The following is a 25,604-nucleotide window of genomic DNA, read 5'->3' as shown; positions in this document are numbered from 1 at the left end:
CTATGAATCTATTGGTAACTGAAAAATTCCCTCCCTCCTACAAAGAGAATCATGCTGCCTATGAGGGGGATGTCCTACAGTATTTCCATTTCGGCATCTGTATAATTCTGTAGGGGATAAAGGGACAGTTAAGGTAGGGTTCACAGGTGGCTTCAACTAATAGATAATGTTTTATTCCATAACATTGGGTAGATGAACAAGTATTTGGGGTATTCTTTAAACTTTTTGTATTCTTAAATATTTTTGTAATACTTTTTAAAATATTTAGCACCCTAAATTTGCTTGATTATTATTCTATGACTCTTAAGTATGCATCATATAGCCTTGCTGTCTATAGAGTCATATTGAATTTTCTTCACTAGGTCAAAATGGTTTATTGTGCTAGCTGGGTATGTTAAAACCATTTATATTATAGCAATTTCCTAAAGCCTTCTCCAGCTCCTCTTGACCTTTCCTATCTAATATCCTCTGTCTGTGGAGTCTCTTGAAAGAATATATAAGTCCAGGGTGTTTTCAATCGGTGCAGATAAAGTGAAAATGTCTTCCCCTATTAACTCTGATAGTTTTCCAAACAGAAAATGTTGTCAGTAAATAAAAGGTATAAGATCAAGAAAAACAAGTTAAATGGACTGAGTTGGCTTTAAAACATCCCTTAAATTTAAAAGCCCTATTTCCCCCAGCTGATAATGGGCAGAAGGGAGACAGTTGGCTCACAGGGCATTATGCTTGAAGTATGGTAGAGAGTGAAATCTCAAAGGGGTCCCTTGCATCAGTACCAACTGGGAAATTGTTAGAAATGCAAATTCCCAGATCTCCGCTGGGGGGCGTGAGAGGGTGGGCAACAATCCCACAGATGATTGTGATGCCTGCTACTTTGGAAACCAAGTTGGAAGCCTCACAATTGGGTATGTTTTGAATACCAGCATCTGCCTCGGGTAAATGCTGTGACTTTGAAAACTAACTTAACTTTTTAATTTCATGTGTAAAATGAAGACAATAATAGTTCCTAAATTCACTAGAATTTTGGCAATAATAGATGTAAAAGTTTGGCAAAAAGGCTTGACACCAAGCACTCAATAAATGTGAGCAATCACCTCTCTCTAAGTTATCACAGATTCACTTTCATTCCAGTTTACTTATCTATTCATTCAAGTAGCATGTATTGAGCATTTATTTACCACATGCCTGGCACTGAATATTTTTTTTTAATTTCTTTTTTAATTTTTTTTAAAGATTTATTTATTTTTATTTATACAAGCACTGGGTACAATCAGAAGCACGGGAGGGTGAGAGAATTCACCAGAGCCAGAGCGGGGAACAGAACAGGCAGATGGACGAAATACACTGCTGAGGGGAGCAGTGGGTGCAGCAGGAGAGGTCTGCGCGCCATGTAGGACCCTCGCCCGGTGGCCGGGGATCGAACCGGCACTGCAGAGGCTGCAGGCAGCTTCGCAACCCAGCGCTCAACTGCTGCACCACCGGGGAGGCCCCTGGCATTGAATATTATAGGATTCCTGGCAGCAGAGCTTCCAGATCCTGGCTGCACATCAGAAATACTCAGAAAGCCCTGACATGTAATTCTACTGCCTGGGAGCTCCACTCACCAGCACATAAAGAGTCTCCCATGGGTGCCAAACTGACATGCTTTAAAAACTACTCAGGAGATTCTAATGGAAGAAGCAAACCTGTAAGCAACAATTACAGCCCAAATCCCAAAGCTCAGTGGCTGGACACAGGTATATGATCCCAGAGAAACTTCTAGGGGAGGAGTCATTTGCCCAGCAAGATTTCACTGGTATTATATATGTTTCCCTGCTTTGCTAACCTTAGAAATCACAAACAATTTTTTCCTAAATTTTCAGTACTTGCTACCATGCTGGACAAAGAGCAGATGCAGGAGAAGGTGCAACAAGATGTAACAGAAAGTGGGCTCTGTTTCTAAGATCAGATGCTCCCAACTCTGGGAAGCATGAGTGTGCCATTTCAGGACAGAGGAGTAATTGTCCAGCCATCATCTCCATCACACACTCACATTCCCCTGAATATATTGTCCAAGCTGCAAGGCTAAACATAATAGTTTCACACCCCACTTTCCAAGGGGAGGAGTGAAAAAGGCAATGCTTTTAAATTAATTGAAAAATACACTCAGGCACACTTCATGCCAATCTTGAATATCCATTCTCCCATAATAAAAACAGAATGACAGGGAGGAGCCTAGGCTAAAGAGCTTCAGGCAGGACCCCACTGAAGCACCCTCAAAAACACTGTGGCAGGGGCTCAGATAGAGGAAGAAGATGAAAATCAGTACCTTGCCTCAGCTGTCACTGATGTGTCACCAGAATGTTCTGAAGAACGCCCCCTGGACATGCAAGTCCACTCTTTTTTGACTAGTAGCAATTTAAACAGCAGATAAAAAGGAAAGCACAGGTATTATAATTAAGTCAGAGAGAATAGCAATTATTATGATTTGTCGAATGTTTTCTAGTGTCAGACACTACTAAAAGCTTCTCAAGCAATATTGCATTTGATTTTGGTAATCTTGTTCCTCTATGATCCTTATGTCCTACGATTCTTCCCCTCTTGTAATTCCCCTCTCACATGTTGGCACATGTGACCAATGGCAAATCATAGAACTGTTTTCTGAGGTTAGATCACAAAAGACATCACCACTCTGGACATGACCTCTTGGATCACTTCCCCTGGGGAAGTCAGCGCAAGCAGCCCTGTGACAAGAGGCTCATGTGGATGGGAACCAGCGGGTAGCTAGGCCACTTTGGAAGTGGATCTTCTAGCGCTAGTCAAGCTTTTCAGTCTTCCAGCTGAAACCCCAGATACCACAGAACAGAAGCATTATCAAGGCTTTACCCAATGTATATGCTTGACCTACAGAACCCATGAGAAAACTATTGTTTTAAAAACTAAGCTCTGTGATTTGTAATGCTGATGGCTAACTTACATAAGGTCTAGATACAGCCATGCATTGCTTAATGACAGGGATATGTGCTGATAAACTCATAGTTAGGCGATTTCATTTTTGTTGAACAAGATATAATTACACAAACCTAGAGGGCATAGCCTACTGCCTACCTAGACTACATGTTGTGGCTTATTGTGGCCACTGTCATATATTGTCTATTGCTGACAGAACATCATAAAGTAATATATTAACTGTACTCTTATTTTAGAATTGAGAACAGTTTAAAGGATTCAGTCATGGGCATAGTAAGTAAAGAAATGAGAAGTTGAATCCAGATTTGTAAATTTGAAGTTCTGGCTCTCATCCTGTCATATTGCTCCTGACAGATAAACGTAAAATGTGTAAACCTATTTCCCATGGCTTTTGTTAAGTAAAAGCCATTACTGAACAGGAAGCTTTGAAGCATGTTGCTGGTCCCCAAGATACTTTGTTCATCCTACATGGCATCCACCATCCTACCTTTATTTTAGCCCCTTCTCTGTGGATAGACTAGAAGTTCCTGGAGGGTAAGACTAGAGTTCTCCTTATGATGGCACTTTAAACAAAGAGGGGGTGGTGGTGATAGGCTGCAGGGCTAACCCTATGTGCTCTCATCAAACTGCTTGGTTTGGCATCTCTGCTCTCCCACTTTGAGGTTGGTTCACCTTAGGCAAGGTACCTAAGTTTTACTGTTTCTCAATTTAATTTAATAATAGGGTCAATATTCACACACTATTATTTATACTACTTTAGAGAAATGCTCCTATAGCACATTATCTGGCACATAGTAAGTGCTCAGTAAATGCTTCCTGGGCCTCCCCTAATGGCGCAGTGGTTGAGTGCTGGGCTGCAAAGCTGCCCACAGCCTCTGCAGCACCAGTTCGATTCCCGGACGCCGGCGAGGGTCCCACATGGCGTGAGAGACCTCTGCTGTCGTGCCCGCTGCTCCCCTCAGCAGTGTATTTCATCAGTCTGCCTGTTCTGTTCCCCGCTCTGGCTCTGGTGAATTCTCTCACCCTCCCGCACTTCTGACTGTACCCAGTGCTTGTATAAATAAGAAAAAAATAACAATAAATGCTTCTTATGTTAATTATTACTGTGTTGAAAATGTTCAACATTTTAAATGGCCCAACAGAATCTCTTCCCTTATTCTGAAACAATTTCTCCTATCAAAAGAGCTTTTCCAAAGAAATAGCAGTGGGTCTTCAGAGTAAAGAGTGCACCATACAGGCATTTAAACCTTTATGGTCACCAGGCGGTCAAGGTGACACCTCAGCAATGAGTCCAACTAGGGTGAACCCTGCCCAGCAGAATTTTGAGAGAATCAGAGAGAGCTGTACTCCCACTGCCTAGCAGGACAAGTACAGAAAGTCATTTGGTTCTTTCTAACAAGACATGTAAGGCAAGGCGGGTTTCCCCCTACCTGACATTCTAAACAAGGGTGAAAAGGGATTTTGCTTCCATCCTATCTCTTAATCCCATTACACTCTTATCATTTTGTCAGTGCAGACAAAGCTCCTTAGCTCCTGCCAACACTCTGAGGCCTTCCCTTATGTGTCACTCTTTCTTGGTCTTGGAGCTAATAAGCTCTCAAGTGTCTTACTATCTCCTCAGGTAACTTCTAACTCCTACTTTACTTGTATTTTTTTCCTAATTCCTGAAAGCATTTTCTGTGGAAAATTCTATTTGGGGTCCAAATTATTTCCATCTTTGACTTCTGGGTGAAACTAAGAAAAGAGAAAGTGGAGAAAATGCCAGGCACATTCACCTATCTCCAAATAAACAAATGCTGAGCATGGCAGGGTGCAAGTTTGGGTTCTCCAGAGGCCTCCCCCCGAACCTCACCTCCCAGCCCCAGTGTAAGAGAGAAATTTTTTAAAAACATTATAAACTACAAAAGTAAGTAACAAGTGAAGAATGTCCCAAGTGACTGGGACAGAAGACCTATGAGAACAGAGGAAGGAAAAACGGTGAGAGATGAGGACATAAGGAAAGGCACCATCAGCTTCAGGGGTAGCTCTGAAGGATGGATTAGCCCAGCCAGAGGAGATGGGAAGGGCAGAGAGCACTCCAGACCAAGGGATGAAAGCAACAGGCAGGAAAGCGCAAGCAGGTATGTGAAATGTCTTGACTTTATAGAGAAGCAGGGAGAGCGATTGTGAAAAAAGATTCAGGGCAACTGCATTGGCAATAATTACCAATAAATATTTTCAAAAAAGAGAAAAGTAATGGTCATTTTGCAGATTACAGGACAACTTGATGATATATGGGTTCATAATAAATAATAAGCAACATAGCTAATGCATTTTTCAGCAGTCATGAACATAGACCCAGGATGAGAATATTTCCAAAGGTGGCAATGTCAGGTGAACTGGTGGATCATGCTTTGTAACATGTTAAGTGTGTTTTGCTGCAACCACTTAACTATCTACAGATCAAACACTTGTCCAATCAGTGTTTTCTTAGTCAAGTTTTAAAAACTAGTACCTGAAGTAAAAAGGCACATATTAAAAAACTTAAATCAAAAATTGCCAATAGTCATTTCAATGACTTCTAAGAGTCAATATCCATTAACAAGTTGATTTCAAAGAGAAGTAAATGCATTATCAGAGTGAATATATGTTTCATAGGTTGAAGAGGGTCTGTTCCTTACTATATTTTCTTATCCTCTGGCTCAAACTTAGAAAGTTACTGCTACACAGTGGTGGGTTTGAAAGAGGAAAAAGTCCCTGGTCACTGTTTCAGGGACCTCCCAGTCTCAATAGGTGCTTACTGGGCAACACAAGACTGGATGACACTGCCCTGGGCCGGGCAAGCTTACCATGTACCACATGCTGGGCCACTTGGGATCATTGAAATAAGTAGACTGGGCACGGTTGAAGTCATAATCCCTCTTCGTCCGTTTTTTTACCACTTGCTGTTGGATCCACTCCACCTGCCAAGGAGGAGGATAGTTGGTGAGTGATCAAGTTCCATCATACATGACAGCTAGCACAGTTAGCACAACATACATGACAGCTGGAAGCATTTCCCCTATTGAGTCCATTCCTTTCAAGTCATGGGCTTCATTCTGGCAACCAGATCTCTAAGTCCAGATGTTCCAAGAATCTCTAAAAACCTAGTTCTAGCTTGTTTTTAATGGGGGAGGACTTTTTATTCTTTCATGACAGGTAATTCATATCTCTAAGCAATTTACTAGCCTTTTAGCTTTTTTAGGTGGTGTATTTTGCTTACATTTTAGTGCAAACCGAAAGTGATAATTTTTAAGGTGATTTTTTTTTCAAGGTGATTTTAGTAAATCTTTTCTGTAAAGATCCAGATAATAACTATGTTAGGCTTTGCAGGTCATATGATCTCTGTTGCTCTTAGGATACTGATTCTACTGTTGTGGTGCCAGAGACAATACCTACATGAATGGGTATGTCTGTGTTCCAATACAATTTTATATACAAAAACAAAGAGCAGACTCAATTTAGCCCACAGGCCAGTTTATGACCCCTGCCTTATTCTATCCATCAAAAAATTTTAAACATCCTATTATTACACATAAAATTTTAAATTGTTCTGGAATCAAATGTTCTGGGATCACACAATAGTTTTTAAATGGCTTTCTAGAATATAATGTGGTAGAAGAAGCACTATTTGTAGGATCAGAAAATCAAAGCCCTGAGACCCATCTCTGGCACAAGGCTGGAGAAGTCACTCAATTTCCTGAGCCATCAGCTCCTTATCAGCTATAAAATTCAAACACGCTAGATAGGAGATAATCCCAGTATCCTGGCACTTTTAAAAATAGGTAATCATTACATCAGCATAACAATAAGCATGTTTCAATGTGAATGGAGCATCTCAAATATAATGTCAGCCCTGGTGGCATTCTATAATTTGTTCCTAAACTCTCTTTTGTTGATATATTCTGCTCGGAGCCACTATAGTCACAAAACCATTAAATGCTCTCTTCTACCCATTATTTCTACTCTCAATGAAGGAATTAAAATGGGGAAGCAAGTAGGGGACTTCTTAGTCCATGGCTGTGATTTCATACCCACACTTTAAGATTTCAAAACCTTTCTCATCTGCTTGATTAAAGACTATTGGAGGAAAGGGGTTACTAAGGTATTGATTAACACGTACAAAGTGCATAGCTATAAATTGAGTAGCAAGGCCAAAAGCCAAAGACATTTTTTAAATTTAAATTTTAATTATTTTTTAATGAAGCACCATTATTTTATACCCCTGTAAATTTTTTGACAGCATAGGATTTCTCCCCTCAGGTGTGGTCACTGTAGCTTTCCCACCACCAAAGCACCCATAGTCCTCTACCATACTCCACTGTGTTCTCCCCCACCCCATTTTCATCCTTTCCCTCTTTCTTCCCTGCTGAATGACTCAGAACTATGGTCAGCTTTCAAGATTTGTCTTTGTTTGACCCTTTAATTTTTCTAGATTGCACATGTAAGTGAAGCCATCTGACATTTATCTTTTTCTTTCTGGTTTATTTCACTGAGCATAATCCCTTCCAGCTCCATCCATGTTGCTGCAAATGGCATGAGTTTATCTTTTTTGATTGCTCAGTAATATTCCATTGTGTATATATACCATATCTGCTTGATCCCGTCTTTGGGCATTTGGGTTATTTACATATCTTGGCTATTGTAAATAGTGTTGCAATAAACATTGGAGTGTTTTTGTGTTTGGTAGATATCTAGATGTGGAACTGATGGAGTGTATGGCAGATCCATTTTTAGCAAAAGCCTAAGAAGTTTCTCATACTGGAAAATACATTCAACAAGAATATTGATAAGATTCATTTAATAGTGAATTCCTAGTTATATCACTAGCACAGAAAACAGAACCACAAAACCTCCTAAAGAAATGTTAGGTCTATTTCTGGTTAGGATCACAGGTCTGCATCATCGTGTGCTTTCTCTGGTAATTTTTAAAATCCAGATGTCTATTGTTATGCAAGTTTAAAAGCAAAATAGTTTGAATTGATTTGCAATATGGGCACTGAACAGAAATGTTCACAGAGGACAAATTCTATGACATTGTAAAATCAGTGCTGAATCCAGAGGTACACCAATCCAGATGCCACAATAATAAAGTCATGTATTAACCTGTTTGTCCATTCTTCCTTGTCACCCACAATTATTGAAACCTTGACCTCTGCCAGGTACTATTCTGTGCACAAAGGATACAGCAGAAAGCAAAACCAGTCTTTTCCTTGCTCTCTTGGAAGTTAGTTGGTTAATTAATTAGAAAAATCTTAGAAAGTGATAAGTGCTATGCCAGGAATTGAAATAAGAAGTAGGGGCAGGTAGATAATGGAAGTCTCACTGAGGAGGTAAATTTAACCTGGGATCCAAAAGACAGTGATATGACAATCTGCAGGAAGAATATTGCAAATACTGAGACAAGCTAAGATGCTAAGAGTGAAAAGGACCTAGGCAGGAGGTGTGTATGGCTGCAGATATCAGTCAAGGTAGAGAGTGGAGGACATGAAGTCAGAGAGGCAGTGCAAGGATACACAGGGCTCTACAATTCTGGTAAGGAGTTTGCCTTTCATTCTAAATGTATTAGGAGACTTTCATTTCATTCTAAATGTATCTGGAGGGTTTTAAGAGAAAAGATGTGATCTCATTTATAATCTTTAAAAATTTAAATGTTTGAGTTAGAATTGTGGAATAACAGTTATCATAAAACAGTGAACACAACAGAATGATACCAATTAACATTCTATAATTATGTAAGAGGCAGAACACTGGCCCCCAAAGATGTCTGTATCCTAATCCCTAGAAAATGTTGATCTGGTATGTTATATGGCAAAAGGGAATTATGGTTACAAATGGAATTAAAGTTGCTAATCAAATAACCTTAATATAGGGAGATTAGCCTGATATATCCAGGGGACCCCATGTAATCACAAGGATTCTACGAAGTACAAGAAGTCAGGAGAGAGTCCCAGCAAGATGTGACAGTAAAAGGAAACCAGAGAGATGTGCTGAAGCTGTCTTTGAAGGTGGATGTGGGGGTGTGACCCATGGAATGGGTGGAAGATGGAAAGAGTGAAGTAGTGCATTGTCCCCAGAATTTCCTAAAGGGGACATGGGCATGTTAGCTCAGTGAGACTGGTATTGGACTTCTCTCAAGTAATTTAAGCAAATAGTACAGAACAGAAAATTCAATAAACAAAAAATAATACTCTGGAAAATGAAGGTTTTTCTGCTCCTGTTTTAATTAATCTAGTAATTCTCTGGCACTAAATCATTCTACTCTACACATACATACACACACACACACACACACACACACACACATTGAACTAAAGGTAACACATGATATCTTTTTTTATTTTTTAAGATTTATTTATTTATACAAGCACTGGGTACAGTCAGAAGCACGGGAGGGTGAGAGAATTCACCAGAGTCAGAGCAGGGAACAGAACAGGCAGACCGATGAAGTACACTGCTGAGGGGAGCAGCAGGCAGCAGGAGAGGTCTGCGTGCCATGTGGGACCCTCACCGGCGGTCGGGGATTGAACTGGTGCTGCAGAGGCTGCAGGGCAGCTTTGCAACCCAGTGCTCAACCACTGTGCCACTGGGGAGGCCCATCACATATCTTTAAACTACTGGACACTAGTTGCCAGAGAAGCTAATAAGAGTCTTGTTTTTTCTTTACTTCAAAATAATTTTTTTAGTTCAATTTTTTAGAAAACACATAAAAACTAATGTAGCAATAAAAATGTGTGTAATTATTTTTAATAATTTTTAAGTGACCATATTTCTAAAAATATATGAAACAAAATCAATTTCCTTCTCAACCAAAATGGAGCAGCAAACATGGGCATACACATAATTTTTCTATTTCCAGGAACCATCTTAGTCTCTTCATTTCAAACAATCTAAGGAGTGATTTCCATTTACCCATGTATCCATTCGTAAGCACTAGCTCCTGCTCTATACCAGACACTGCTGGGAATATAAAGATGAGTAAAAATAGCCTTTGTATTTGACAGCTTTAACATCTTACCAAGGAACATCTAGCAAGTATCCTACAACTCTCCACTTCATAAAAATGTAGTTATGAATGACATCTGACACAGGTCCTATCACTGATTAACTAGACCATCTGCAAAAAATTTAACTAAGCAAATTATATTTGCAAGCCTTATATTCCTATCTGTGTCTTAACCCAATAACATTGAATTAGTTCATATTTGTATGCTTTGTACAAGAAGGCAGCAGATCTGTTTAGACAGAAATCTTTTCAAATTAATCTTATATTGGTAGCAGCCTTTCCAAACAGAGACTCTATAGATTCTGCACTGCCAACATATATGTATGCATAAACCATAAAGTGCAAATCTTCCCCCGTGTGGACTCAATGACTGTTAGAAATCAGGACAAGTCTATACTGTGGTGGGATGCATAATTGTTTCTACAATGGCATGCTAATTAGGCACTCGCCCATGCACACACACATACTCACAAAAGTCGACAAGTAGGGTAAGTATGTGAGAAAAACAAGTGACAGTCATTTTTCTAGATGAACTATGGGCAATAAAATAGAACAAAATATCTTTAAAAATAACAGCTCTGCTATAATTTTACCAAACAAAAAATGTATAGTTACAGGGTTTGGTGGCTAGAAGGTAGTATAGCAACTTGGCACCTAGAATTGACTCTATGTGATCATAGAGCTACAATACTCAAAAAGTACAGTAAGGTTTTTTTCAGTGTCAGATACCATGTATTTTGCCTTGGTTCTTTATGAGTATATAGACCCATATTTTTTTTCTAAGTGGGAAAAGCATCTCTTGGATCAGAAGATTTCTATGACTGGAAAGACCATATTTATATTTTTAAACCATAATCCATATGTCTGTCCTCGAGCCCTTCAAGAAAAAGCTCAGAAGTAATGCATTATTCAGGTTTCACTTCTTGCCAAGAAGCCCAATGCAAAGAAAGGACTCTTAGAAATTCAATTTCATAAAACTATGATCAGCCCAGGAAAAGAAAAGTAGTCTGCTTTCCCTCATTGGTTTAACTTATAAATGTTCTGTTTCTTATATATTAGGAAGTACAATTAATCTAGAGAATAAATACCACAGGGCCTTTGAAATCATCGGTCTGCCACCATTAATACAATGTTTTCATGCTGCACGGTTTTAAGAACACACCTCTTCTCATTCAGCTCTCCTACCTACACAGTCCCAGAGAACATCAGGCATCGGCCTCTTCAGAATCTTTTTCTAGACCAGATGTTCTTTTTCATCAGATCTCACCTGTCACACAAAACCCACTAGCTGGTAATTATAGGATGCTTACCCCTATAATCTCTTGAACCCATCTCTCATTATTTTGGAATTTACCAACTTTCTGATGCTAAACAACACACAGAGAAGGTAATTTATTAACAATAGGAGAAAAGGGGTAATTATTTTTTATATATTTTTCATTTTTACATCATTGTTCATTTTTAAACAATATTTGCTTCCCCCCACCCCCTTGGATGTTATCATATGAATATACATTATGTTATCACATACATACAAATAAAAACCAAATTATAATGGTGCAAGAAAGACAAATACTGCATGGCATCACTCACATGAGGAATATTAAAAAAAATCAAAAGCAAAAGGAGTGCATTTATGGTTTTTGACTGCTGAATAGTATTCCATTTTTTACATATACCACATCTTCATGATCTACTCATCTATCTGTTTTTGGGCATTTAGGTTTCCAACCTTGGCTATTATAAATAGTACTGCAATAAGCATAGAAGTGCAGGTTTCCTTTCAAATTAGTGTTTTTTGTGTTCTTTGAGTAGATACCTAGGAGTGGAATTGCTGGGTCATAGGGCATAACGAGTTTTAGTCTTTGAGGAGTCTCTACACAGCTTTCCACAGGGACTGGAAAAGATAAACTCAGGCCACTTGCACAACATAGATGGAGCTGGAAAGATTATGTTAAGCAAAATAAGCCAGAAGGAGAAAGATAAATACTGGATGGTATCATTTATAAATAAGATATAGAGAAGAAACTAAGTAAATGATCAAAAACAAACTTTAAAACCAACCCTAAAAACTGACTACAGATTTGGGGCATCTAAGAGGGGAGGGAAAGAAGGAATGAAAACAGGAGAGGGGAGAGGGCACACAAGAGACTATGGTGGAAGATGATGCGTGCTTTGGCGGTAGGTGAGGTACGGTGACCACACCTGAGGGGAGAAATCCTATACTGTCAAAAATTTAACAAGGATGTTAATAGCGCTACTTCATTAACAATATTAACAACAAAATATCAAATGAACAGATAGTAGAAAAGGGATAGGACTTTACCCTACATCTTTGTCTATACAGGTAAATATGCAAGGTTATTTACGGAAGCACTGCTATTAAATAATCTGAATATCGATAGATTAAATTAGTTAAAAACCTAATGGCATATCAATACAATGGCATACATTTAACTAAAAAAAAGAGAGAATGAAATAGACGTTATGAGATGAAAAATAACAGTCTTCATTAAAATGAAAAAAAAAAGTCATATGCAAATAGTCTATAAAAAATACTATAAGCTTTGCATTTCTGTCAGTTGATTCATTCCACACATGAAAATCCTAACACTGGGCCTCCCTGGTGGCGCAAGGGGTTAAGCACTGCACTATGAAGCAATTTGCAGCCTCTGCAGCACAAGTTCAATCCCCAGCCAGCCAAGTAGCAAGCTACATGGAGCAGCAGACCTCTCCTGTCTTGCCCGCTGCTCCCCTCAGCAGTGTATTTCAGTCAGTCTGCCTGTTCTGTTCCCCACTCTGTCTCTGGTGGATCCTCTCACCCCCCACATCTCTGGTCTGTACCTTTGCTCTTGTATGCAAAATAAATCTTTTTTTTTTAAATCCTAACACTAGTTGCTTTCTGGAGGAAAAGTAGGAGACTGAGGTACAGAGATAGAAACAAAACCATTTACTATGTACCCTTTGATACCTTATTCCTTTAAATCTATGATAATATGTTACTTATACAAATAAAAATGTTTCAATTTACCATGTTCCATTCATTATTATCACATAATCAAACAATTTCAATGTTACAAAATGCCTAAATTACAACATATTTTTAAAAAGCAATAATGAGAAGTATATAAAAAGTGTCTTAGACAGTTTTATATTATGCTCTAACGTAACAGATATTGAAAGAATGATGGGTAAATAACAAAAAGAAGTGGTAGTAATTTGGAGACCTTGGTTTATAAACTTAGATTTGCCACCAGTCACCTGTGTGACCTTGCAAAATTGTTCCAGGCCTCTTTTATCAATAAAATGAGAGAAGACAGACTCAATACACTCTCCCTTCTACATGTGAAATTTTATCTATGTAGTCCTATTCTCTGATTTGACTGGGAATAAAAAAGCATGTGCTAAAAGCAGTAGAGGAGTGAGGTAGGTGCTTCAGTTGGTAAATGTTCTTGTCATTCTGTGAAGGAGCAAGGTTAAGATTTAGAAAGCAGTGTAGTAAATTATAATACTTGTTTTGTGATTTGAAAATAAACAAAAAATAAAATACATGGGACTCCTCTTTTCTATCCTTTTTTAAAAAAATTCATTTATTTATGCATACAAGAGCTGAAGTACAGGCCAGAGATACAGGAGGTGAGAGGATTCACCAGAGACAGAGCAGGGAACAGAACAGGCAGACTGACTGAAATATACTGCTGAGGGGAGCAGCGGGCAAGACAGGAGAGAGGTCTGCTGCACCATGTGGGTAGCTCCCTGGCTGGCTGGGGATTGAACTTGTGCTGCAGAGGCTGCAAAATTGCTTCATAGCACGGTGTTTAAACCCTTGCGCCACCTTTCCTGTCCTTTTTTGATTCATGTTAACAAAATGGGGGGAAAGACCATGGAAAGATTTCTCCCCTGTTTTCTTCTCTGACATTTTAAACAAAATAGACAGAATTGTTTTGATTTAAAAAACAAACAAACAAACCAGTATGAGTTGAGTGCATAGCCTTATACTTTAACTTCTTTGCTATAAGAGGACTGATGAAGACAATTTAGCACCAACAAACTGCTCCCAAGCCCTAAAATCTGAAGCCAACATATCCCATTTCTAAGACTCTGGTTAAGAAATCAGAGTTAATCAGTGAAAGAATCAGAAACTCTTAAAAAGTAAGTGTTTAGATGAGGGTATTGTATTCTTGTAATCTTGTTCCCTCTAATAACTGGTAATTAGTGAGTTGTTAAATACTAACATTGTTTTGATTGTTAACTTGATTTGAGTCACTTTTTTTAAAAAGAAAAAAACCACAATTGCTCGAATTCTGTTTATTTCAGATTCATCTGAACAAAATAAGCCTTATATTTTATTTGATGGAGAATTTTTATTCAATTTGCTTGAGACAGACATTTTGAATTGATTTAAGGACTGCACACTTCACAGACTTATGTTAGAGAATCATCTTGTCAGGAATACTGGGAATCTGACAATTTTTGAAAGGTCATTTGAACAACAGAAGTTGTGAAATAAATACTGCATGGACATTCAGAATAGCATGACAGAAGATATATAGGCCAAAGTAAAAACCTTGAATTGCCATGAAATTTTGTAATTAGTGGGCTTTCTCTAAGAGAACCACAATTTTAGAAATATGTCATCAATTTAAACTCCATTTTGTTTAGTGAAAAACTCACAGCACTATTGTTCTAACTATATTACTTACTTTCTGAGAATTAAAGTCATTATTTCTCCTGTTGTAATATGCTATCATTTGCAAACATCTAAAACTGTAATTTCCTAATGTGTTGCTTATTCCCTCCACCGCCTTCTGATGAGATAGCATGTAAAAGGGAAAAATTAATGGTTACATCCATTAAAAAATTAAAATTTCTACCCCACCCTCAGGGCCTTTCATTGTCTATGCATTGCTATATGGTTGGCACTATTCTGGATGCTACAGAATCACAGCAGATAAATAACCAAATCCTGCCTTCAAGCAATTTCCATTCTAGTGGACAGCAAGCATGTAAATAAATAAAACCTATTTTAGACAAGGTGGGAAAGAAAGTCATCTTTGAAAGAGATATTTTATTATAAGAGGTAAATATGGATAATAAGGAACTGGCCACATACATGCCTCAAAGACAACATTACAGGAAATGTAAGTAGCAAATACAAAAGCCTTAAAGTGACTGTGTCTGTATTTTTGTTCACAGCTCATACATGTGCTGTAGAGGCCTATGGTCTAGAGGTGAGTATACCAGTAATGCATTTTGCCATCCCACAGTTAAACAAAGAAAGTTCACATAGGTCATCAAAGCTGATTCCCAGCCATCTGGTCAACTACTTTCAGGTTCCCATGTACCAGAGATATGATCGATTATAGAAGGGAATGGAGGTTCATGGTAGGACAAACTCAGCTGAAAAAAAAAAACTCAGTAAGCATGAGGACCTCAAAAGTCTGAATATGGACCTAAATATGCCATCCAAATAGCAGGGAAATTATAAAACCACTTCTAGGATAGGAAAGACCCCAAGTATAAGGACAGTAAGCACAAAGAAAGGGTAAGAGAACAAAAAGCAATTTAGTGTAACAGCAAGTGCAGAACACTGTATTAGAAATCAGAAGACATAGTTACTTAATCCTATTATTTCTGGCATATCAACTACCACCTCTGCAACTTCATGAAATGAGGACCAAGTAACTGTCAGTTGAGTAATCTTCAAAACAATTTAACTTTAAAATAGGTTATACAAAAATAAGGAAGTTCTTTTTGCAGCCATATGTAAATATCTAGTGTGTGTTCTTTAAACCTGTAGTGGAGTTCAGTGGGGCCAGACTTGCCACATGTGCAGAGCTATGAAGTGGGAAGGCGCGCCAGCTGAGTCACTGGCAGAGAACCAACAAACACCAGCCTGGCCACTCTGGGCAAATCACAGAAGAGTGCAAAGAATCTTGCATCTTCTAACTTGGATTTCAGACTCTTCTATTTTAAACTTTAGGACAATTAATTTAAGCAATGAGAAGAAATTCAATAACAATTTTGATTCTCCAAGTATTAAAAGGAAATGGAATTCTAAAATACCTAAAACTAATTCTACTGTCTGAATGCCACCTGGGGTTAAATTCACACTTTTGATTAAATGCAATTTTAATGCAAGGATTAAATTGGGACAGCACATAATTCCCTCCAGCTTCACTCTAGGATCAAGATTATCACTGCGCTGAAAACACAGTGACATGACTTGATTCCATGTATATTTGCCTTTTGAATAATCATCCTCCAAGCAATTTGAAAACCAATGCAATGTAATTAATAAAATCCATTCAACGTTTAAAGTAAATATAAGTTATGTCTCAGTCTGCCCTTAGTATAGCTAGGTTTTGAATATTGGTAAGAATTTTTTTACCAATAAAAGATAATTTTTACCTTAAAGCAAAGTGTTAATCACATAATGGATTTCAGTTCTCTTTGACCAATCCTGCAACTCTATGTATAAATCATTCAAGATATTCCCAGATCTGTACTTGCAAAAATTGGATGCCCTCAAGTTGTTTATCGAGTGAATACAAAGGAGAACATTATTTTGTACAAAGTGGCGAAATTGTTCAATTCAGCTGCGATTAATATAAAAAAGAGGCAAAGGCTGGCAAGGGAAAAGACACTCATTCTCATTATTTCTCTAAGCAGAAGACATGGGATGATCTGCTAAATATCAAAAGTATGTCAGCTTCTTGCTTTCTAATATAACATAGAAGTTGAATCCATGTCTCTCAAGCGAGGATTATTTATGAAAGTTATACTCATATAGGGAGAAACACCCTTCCCCAGTGACAAATTCAGCTACACTGCACATATTGTCTCATTCTCCTAGCTATTTAAATATAAATAACAATGGCTTTTGTTTCTAAATTTCCATGAACCCTACTGCATAATTTGATCACAGCACAAAAATATGGGGGCAGGAGGAGGTGAATAAGTAAATTCATACTTGGGTACCTAAGGTTTCATCCATTTTGTTATTTTTTCAATGTGATGCCTTCTTTTTTTTTTTTTTTTTATAGAGGCATGTTTTATTTATTTATTTATTTTATTTGTTTGTTTTGTTTATACATGCACTGGGTACAGTCAGAAGCACGGGAGGGTGAGAGAATTCACCAGAGCCAGAGCGGGGAGCAGAGCAGGCAGAAGGACCGAAGTACACTGCTGAGGGGAGCAGCGGGCGGCAGGAGAAGTCTGCGCACCATGTGTGATCCTCCTCCGGAGGCCGGGGAGCAGCCGGGGATCGAACCGGCGCCGCAGAGGTTGCGGGCAGCTTCGCAACCCAGCGCTCAACCACTGCGCCACCAGGGAGGCCCTGTGATGCCTTCTTAAACTTTGGTAACTGCGTTTTTTTTTTTTTAATATTTCCAGCATCTTTAAACTTCTTCATTGTCAAGATTTAGAATCTTGGAAATGAAGAAGGTGCCAATTGTTATGTTGGGCAACCTCTACCGCTATGAATCAAATACAGTTGGGTAAAAATCAATATCTTTTCTTTCTCCTGTTGCTATAAGACAAGTGTACAACCTTAGGAAAAATGCATGAAGTCTGCAATTTTTTTATGTTCTCTTGAGGCTAACCTAAATTCTTAACCCTAAATGTTTAGGTTTAAGCTTCAAATCTATAAGTCATATGAAGCGACTGGTAAGAAGTCTGACTAAAGACCCCCCACTTGAGAGAAATGAAACAGGTCTTTGCTTTCCACTATATTTCATTTTATTTCTGAACTCTAACCTTACACTTGGCAGGGAGGGCAGGGTGTTTTGCAACCAAAACACTGGAATTATGGCAGCTCTTAAACACCATCATCACACTCTGAAATATTTAGCAAACAGCTACTTTGGTCAGGGTTGGGGAGAAACATGCCTTTCAGTCTCAGGAAAAAAACACTGTCCAAAATCCCTGGGTCAAAGGAAAGGGATTGGCATTTTCTCACTTAAATATAGTTGCCTGAGGCAAACCAAGTGTTTTCTCAATTTCCTTGCTATTCCCTCACCTAAGAAACCACTGATGAGGCTTTCAGCAAGGTGGTACTCAGCAAAACTTACAGGTCAGAGCACATAAAAATCTGGAGCAAGGCCTGAGGTCTGAGTGAGGTGGCTGCTTCGGCCCTCGGAGAAGCAGCACCCTGGCTCCTGACTTCCTAGCAGGCTTGGTGTCGCAGCAGGAGTGCCCAGTCACTCCACTGGGCCTCCTGCCCTCTCAGCTCCTTCAACTAGTAATTCATACCCACCACAGTCAATTACAGGAGCCCCAGGGGCTGCGGCTAAGAGAAGGAGAGAGAAAATACATTTTCATCACTGTCATCAAATCTGACACATTTTCAGAGTGAAGACTCAGAAGACTGCCCCCAACAAGTGTCCTTTTTTCATGCTGTGTGTTTTGGGTGGCTTACCCTGGAGTCTGTTGTGTCAATGTTGAGGGATATATTACACATCAGCCACAGCCGGACCCGGGGGCAGTAGGCAATTCTGTCTCTGTTCCCCACCCCCTAAGTTCCGCTCTGGCACATCAGGTCCTCGACAATGGAGTGCGAGCTGTCTTGACCATGGTTCCCAGCCACCCTACTGAGCCTTGGCTACTTGAGAAAGGGCCTTTAGAGTTGTTGCACTGCTTGAGTGCACTCCTTAGAGTTTGTTCAGTAACACTTAGCAACTCAGAATCTAGGTGAGGGAACACAGAGGATGATCATTGAAACTACAGGCTAGAGGAAATTTGGGGGTTATGCATAGCTCTCATGAAGGTCCAGATAGGCATGGGCAGTATCTGTGCCTGCCTCTGGACCCCCTAGGAGACCGGCAGTGACTTGACCAAGACTTATACCCAGTAAGGAATCTACAGAATGGTTGACTTCATTAACTACTCTTTCAGTAAATGAATTGGTAGTCTGCTGGTGTTTAGCCCCAAAACACATAAGGCAAAACAGACAAGCAAGCTCTAGGAGTTCTCAACATGTGGAAAGAGAGGCGCAATGTAATCCTATGTCATTTTCAAGTTGGAACCTCTGGAATTAGGCTCAAGATAGACCATTGAAGCCTCTGTCACTGAGCCAGGGTATAAATCATGTAGGAGATAATGTTGTTGGTTTTTTCTAGTATTTTTCTTTCCTAATGGATAGAGAAATCACTGGTAATGATTTTTCAAGGTATAATATTTGATTTTTCCCATGTTTTATACAAAATAAAATCTACTTATCATTTCTTCAATACTACCAAAATTGTCCTGCCTTGAACTGGCAATTCATAGCTACTAAGGTCAATTACAAGACCCAAATTGTCCCATGAAAAGATCATCCTTTCCCACTGGGGAGACTGAGGCACAGTGAGGGTAAGCGACTTGATCAGGTCACATAACAGCAAGAGTGCTGACACAAAAACCCTAGCCATGCAAATCCATGCACATTTTCTTTGCATAGAGCACAGTGGCTTCCTTCTGAAACATCTTCTCCATTGCTGGAGTGGGTAGAGGGAGCACATCTTTTCTTCTGCCCCTTCAAGTCATTCTATCATTTCTGTGTCTATAGATTAGCAAAGTTAATCATTGACTATACTAGAAGTTTTATTAGGTGACAGGTGAGGGAAGGAGGAAAGTAGCATAGCAAATGGTCTAACACTGGAACTTTTATTATCCATGCAAGGATTTTTGTGTGTGGGGGGGTCCTTATTATTCAAGTGGAAGTATTTTAAATGGGTTATGAGACTCATTTAGTCTACAAATACAAGGAATTGTCTGATGAATGAAAAATAAAAATCTGAATCAGGAAAAGAATTCTTAGCACAGCCTTGGCAGTGATGACAGAAATCCTTTTCCCTCAAGGGCACCTTCTGACTTGTAATTTAAGAGCACATATAGTGCAAGGCCTGAAAATTTCCCAAACTTAAAAAAAAAAAAACACCTCACGGTAACCAAAAGCCTTAGTCACCCAGCTGCTGTGAATTAGATTGAACTGACAAGATGAGACAAAGTAAGGCATGATGATTCCTAATTACAAATATGGTTTTCTAGAATTCAAGGAACCTGAGTTTGAGAATTCTTGCTTCTCTACAGAAAAACAAGGTAACCCCAGGCAAGTTACTTAACCTCTGTTTGCAAAATGGGGAAGACAACTGAATCTGGAGATTAAATAAGCTGATTCATGTCAAATACTTAGCATACTTCTTGGCCCAAGAATAACCACCATGAAAACATGATGTGTTGATGCCAAGCTATGCCCACCAAGGAATTTGCTTCATTCTTTAGCCCAAGAGCAAGCTTGAATTTTGTCCCAAAGGACCACAGTGTGACACTGAAAATACAAGTTTTATAAAGGTATACTGGGCTAAAAAGCTGACCTGTAGTACCCAGCCCTATTACTTCTTTGATTTCCTTTTCCTTAGATATAAGCATAAGGGGTTAGAGCAGATCAGTGATTCAACCCCAGTGGTTCAGAAAGTTGTCTCCAAGGCGGTAATGTTATTAATATGGGTGATAAATGTTCTGGGCATTTCTTCTCCACCCTCCAGAGTAAGCCATTTCTTAAATAAAGTTTAAGGCAATTTCAAAGGTTCTGGGATACCATGCCTCTGAATCTGGGATCCAGATTATAAAAATAATAATTATTTAAAGATTTTTCATTGACTTGGGTAAATAAATGTTCCAACTATTTTTTTTTTTTCTCATGAAGTTATCAGCAGTAGGCTTAGATTGAAGACTGGAACCAAGAAAAATTATATTGATGCCTTAATTCCTCTGAGGGCAGACCATGATGTTTCCCCATCAAAGTGGATTTCCAGACCTTCCATAGAACACCACCAATGGGGGTTCACCAAAGTCATGTTGAGGAAGGCAAAAAGGTAACATACATAATGACCTCTGTGAATATAATTAAACTCACAACAAAGGTCACAAAGAGATTCTGCAAACCATGTCAAATGGTCCCTACCATTGAAAAGAGATTTGATGTCTCTTCATGAGATAGATCAAGTATGATCACTCTTCAGCTTTTGGTAACCATTATCTCTAACTCAAACCCTTATTTCCTCATATATTGCTCATGGAAATCCTAATAGCACCCTGGTTGAATTGCTTCTAAGTTTCCAAGTTCTTGCAAGAGGCCCTCAGTTAGATTTTTTTAGTCCTAATTGCTTCTTGGTGAAGGCATCTTTTCTTCTATGGCTCTTGCAATGAATCCTATGCTTATCTTACCACAACCATTATCAAAAGCAATTTAATTATTTGTCAGCCTTCTCCATGTAAGCATACATTTCTAGAAGGAAGAGACTGTATTTTTCATATTGGTGTCTCTGGCATAAAGATTACCTGGCTGGTAACGGATGTGTAGTTAAGTGTTTGTTAAATGAATGATTTTGCTTGTTGATGCATGAAGAATATAGTGGGGCTTTGTGACCAACTTGGACTAGTGTTCAAGTTCTTGCTCCTGAGCACAACCTCAAAACTTGCTTGATAAAGCTTTTCCTTGCTAATCTTTCCAAACAATTTGAGCCAACATATATTTACTGAGCACCTAATTGTTGGCAGGCACTGTTCTAGGCATGGATGTTTTATCAGTGAATCCACCAACAGGCCTCTGAAATCCTGAAGCAGGGAAGACAATTTAGTTAATTGCTGGCAAATAAGAGCTGAACCCTACCTTGGGGTGATCACAGCTCAGTGGGTGCAATTATAATAAGAAGTAGATGATTTAGCAACAGAGGATTCCCCTTGGTCTTTTCTTGCTCTAAAATGTTCAATCTTGCCAACTTCTGAAAGTTTCAGCATGTTCTCACCACTGCACCATGTTGTGTGAAGACCGTCGATAATACAGAAAAATGGGAACCTTAACCTTAAAGGAGTGTTGTTCAAAGCTGTACATTTAGAGAACATTATATTTGTTTCTTTCCTGAATGTGGTGCTGAAAGCAAAGGAAGCCCTACTCCCTCCCAAAGTTGAGGCCAAATCAAGGCCTTGAGAGGCAAGAAAACAGAACTGAAAGGTATCTGCAGCCACAGATAAAAGTAGATACCCCCATCATTGACTCTCTGAGGGCCTAAGGTTGCTCCAAAGGTAACCTAAATATCCTTGGAAGAGCACCCCTAAGAGAAATCAGCTTGACCACTATGGCATTTTCAAGTTCCCCCAACCACTGAGTCAGCCATGGAGAAGACAGAAAACAACAGCACACTCGTTTTCATGGTGGGTGTCAAGGCCAACAAGCACCAGATCAAGGGGCTGTGAAGAAGATCTATGACACTGACCTGGCCAAGGTCAACACCCTGATCAGGCCTGGTGGAGAGAAGAAGTCATATGTTCCACTAGCTCCTGACCATGATGTTTTGGATGTTGCTGACAAAATTGGGATCATCTAAACTGAGTCCAGCTGGCTAATTCTAAATATAAAATTTTTCATGGATAAAGAAAAAGTGCCTCATTGTTGCTTCCAGGTTCTGGCTAAAGCAAACACTTTATATTTGCAGTAAGATTTGAGAGAAAATACATTCCCTCCTTCCTCCTGGTGTGACTGAAACTCAGACCAAAGGAACCAACTACTTTTCCTTTAGGTAAAAGGCATAACTTGAAGTGATGACTAGTTTCGCAGTATATATTGTGACACAAACAGGTCAGACAAAACTAGATGACTCTGAATTTAATTCTAGGAAGTAATACTTAATATGCAGCCCTGCCCAAGTGATTGGACTTATTTAATTACTGCTTTTCTCATCTTACTGTGACCTGTAGTACCACATAGTAGGTATTTGGTAGAAAATAATTCCTTCCAATCCCCTCACCATTTTGGGGGATAAAATTGTTACGTGTTTATTGACAGGTCACAAAGATACATGGGGGGTGCAAACATGGGTAGGTTCATTTGCAATGGATTACATTTGATTGAAATCAATAAATCTTCTATAACCATGACCATATCTATAGCAAGGAGAGCTTTTTCACGCTACATCCCTACCAACTGGGGTGCTCTCTTACTGGATGGTATACCCAATAAATATCTTATTTGGAAATAGGTATCAAAAAACCATTATCAAGGAAGCACTGCAGGTGACAAACCATGTCACCATTTCTCATTTCTGAGCTACCTACACCCTTCAGAATATGATTAAATGATAAGAGTTTTTGTTTCTCAATCACGATTATAAAGCACTCTCTGGTAGGCATTTTGGCCAGTTCCCAGCTGGTAAACAACTTGTTGAGACTGACTTCTGTAAGGACTTCTGAACAGATGTTTCCTTCCTGACACACCTCTAGGGTGAAGAAACCATTGCCCTTTCCAGCACAGGTTGACATGCTCCCAAAGCATTAACCCTGGGTTATTGTCTAGATATACCTGCTGATACAGAGGCTTAGAGCTAAGAGCAGTGAAACGACATCACAGGGCAAAAATCCCTTAAGGGCAAGGACTGGCTACCTGTTTCTGTGCTTGTATATCTTACCATACGAATCATCTACTCTACTCTCTCTCTAATGCGCCCTCATCGGCACACAGACTGGAATCTGCTTCCTAATACGAGCCCCTTTGCCAGGTGTAAGAGTTCAGGATATTGGTCTTCCAAAATGATCTCCTATTCTGGAATTTGATTAAAAGGGAGTTAGCTTTGGGCCTCCCCTGGTGGTGCAGCAGTTGAGCGCTGGGCTGTGAGGCTCTGCAGCGCCGGTTCATTCCCCAGCTGCTGGCAAGGGTTCCACAAAAAAAAGTGGGGGGAGAGTTAGCTTTCTAACTCTCCAACTAGTCTTTGCTTAGCATCCAACTAGTCTTTGCTTCAGTCACCTAAGAAAGGGGGCAATAACCTTATTAAAATGTTATTAAAAGCATGTAATAAAGGCCCATGGCATGCTTTAGTCAGAATTTTCTCATGTTTTGACTTTTGGGCATGAATTTTAGAGATCATTTAGCTCAAATCCCTCATTTTACAAATAATGAACTTGAATCCAAGCAAAATTAAAATTTATTTTTGGCGAGTAAGATCGTCTTCCTCTAAGGCCTGCCTTTGACCAATATTCTATTAATGCTTGGCTTTTAAGCACAACTGAACCAATATGGATAAGGGCCCCCACTCCCTGTCTGCAAATAAGGGCATGAAGAGACAACATGCTATTTGAAACAAATCTGTGACTTTCTAAAATTTGGCAATAAACTATCAATTTGGACTACAGTTTACAAGAAAAGTCTTCTTACATATACACAGTAGTCTATGCAGTGAAAACTTAATACATGAAGTTGAAATGAAACATGACTTAGTAATGGCATTCATCATACTGAAACTATTATTACTCATACATTGGCATTTGCTGGCTTTATTCCCTCAGTCAAACATAAACACACACACACACACACACACACACACACACCTCACACACCTAGTAACCATTAAATATCAAGGACAAACATCCGAGGTGCATGGAAGCACAGATTCTGGGCTTAGAAAAGTTAATCAGCCTTGGTTGGAAGCAGTTGATGACAACCCCATAACTTTTTCCATTGTTAGGAATTTTTTTTTAACTTTTCTAAATACAAGTTTTATTTCATAGCTTTTGTATCAAGGTGTGTGTAAAATATTCAAGAATACACAGAAGCATGTTCTGAAAACTCAAAGTTCTTAGCACATTAGTCAAACAATGTAAATACCCATTGTCTTGAGATAAAAAATATCAAGAATAAGAAAAGCATTGCAATATAAAGAATTCTTAGAACCCTAGCTTTGTGTTCTGGCCAAACAATTTACCCAATTATGATCTGAGTTACCTAAATATGAAGTTTGTATTTTTCTGGTGTCCTAGACTGTGACCTTCCCAGCTCCTACACAATTAAACATGCTGTCTTGAGAAGGCAGCCAATAGCATCTGATCTGCTCACTAAGAGCCAATGTCAGTCCCAGGTACTCTAACTATGTAATTTCTAATCCTCACAATAAAAAGTTGGATGCTATTTCCATTTTCCAAGAAATGGAGTCAAAAGGCTAATAACCAAAGTGGACAAGGTTACTCATGAGAATGTACACGTCTGCTGCCTACCTGCTCCAAAGCCTATACTTTTCACTACATCCTATGCAGCCATTAAACTATTCTTTAACCACAAGTGAAAATGAACTCAAACAAACACTCTTACACTATCACCCTCCCTTGTTGGCATGAGTTTACATATAAGTTGGTCAAGAACCACATGAAAAGTAAATGTCAGGATGTTCCGTGAGGTAGATGTTGTCAACAAGATGATGCAGGTGAAGATGCTTTCTAATTCTTTTTCCAAGTTGCTTATCTAAAATACAAAAGTTCCTTAGATTTTTCATTCTATATTGTTAGAACTGGAAATGCAAAAACAATTTCAGAGAAAAGCTGTGACTTCAATGGCTTTGCCAAAGTCTGTGGCCCAGAAGAGCCAAGATTATCTTATTTTTCTCCAGTGATGTAAGCAGAGTGCTCTCTCTCGATTACATCAGAGTAAGTATCCCCAAAATGCTAACCTATGAGTTGTAGCCCAATCAGGTCTCTTAACTTTGCTTTCATATGGTAATTTTTAAAAAAAGAGAATGGGGAATAATGTAGACAATGCCAATGATCATGGGAGCCACAATTTTTCAGGCACTTTCCATGACTGAGATACTGTGTACAAATCTTGTTT

At 38.9% G+C, this 25,604-nt stretch overlaps 1 protein-coding gene across 3 annotated transcripts in view; it reads right to left on the bottom strand.

Annotated features, from left to right (window-relative positions):
- Positions 1 to 25,604, bottom strand: part of PCSK5 (proprotein convertase subtilisin/kexin type 5) — a 417,590-nt gene that overhangs the window by 329,839 nt on the left and 62,147 nt on the right. For all 3 annotated transcript variants that reach the window (XM_037495353.2, XM_037495354.2, XM_037495352.2), the window contains exon 3: positions 5,778 to 5,891. In XM_037495353.2, coding sequence (XP_037351250.1) covers positions 5,778 to 5,891 — 114 coding nt within the window. The remainder of the gene's footprint in view (positions 1 to 5,777; positions 5,892 to 25,604) is intronic.

This window comes from Talpa occidentalis, unplaced genomic scaffold (assembly GCF_014898055.3).
Source record: "Talpa occidentalis isolate TD23 unplaced genomic scaffold, MPIMG_talOcc4v2.1 talOcc4.7, whole genome shotgun sequence".
Classification (NCBI taxonomy): Eukaryota; Metazoa; Chordata; class Mammalia; order Eulipotyphla; family Talpidae; genus Talpa; species Talpa occidentalis.
This window is presented reverse-complemented; position numbering and strand designations above follow the sequence as displayed.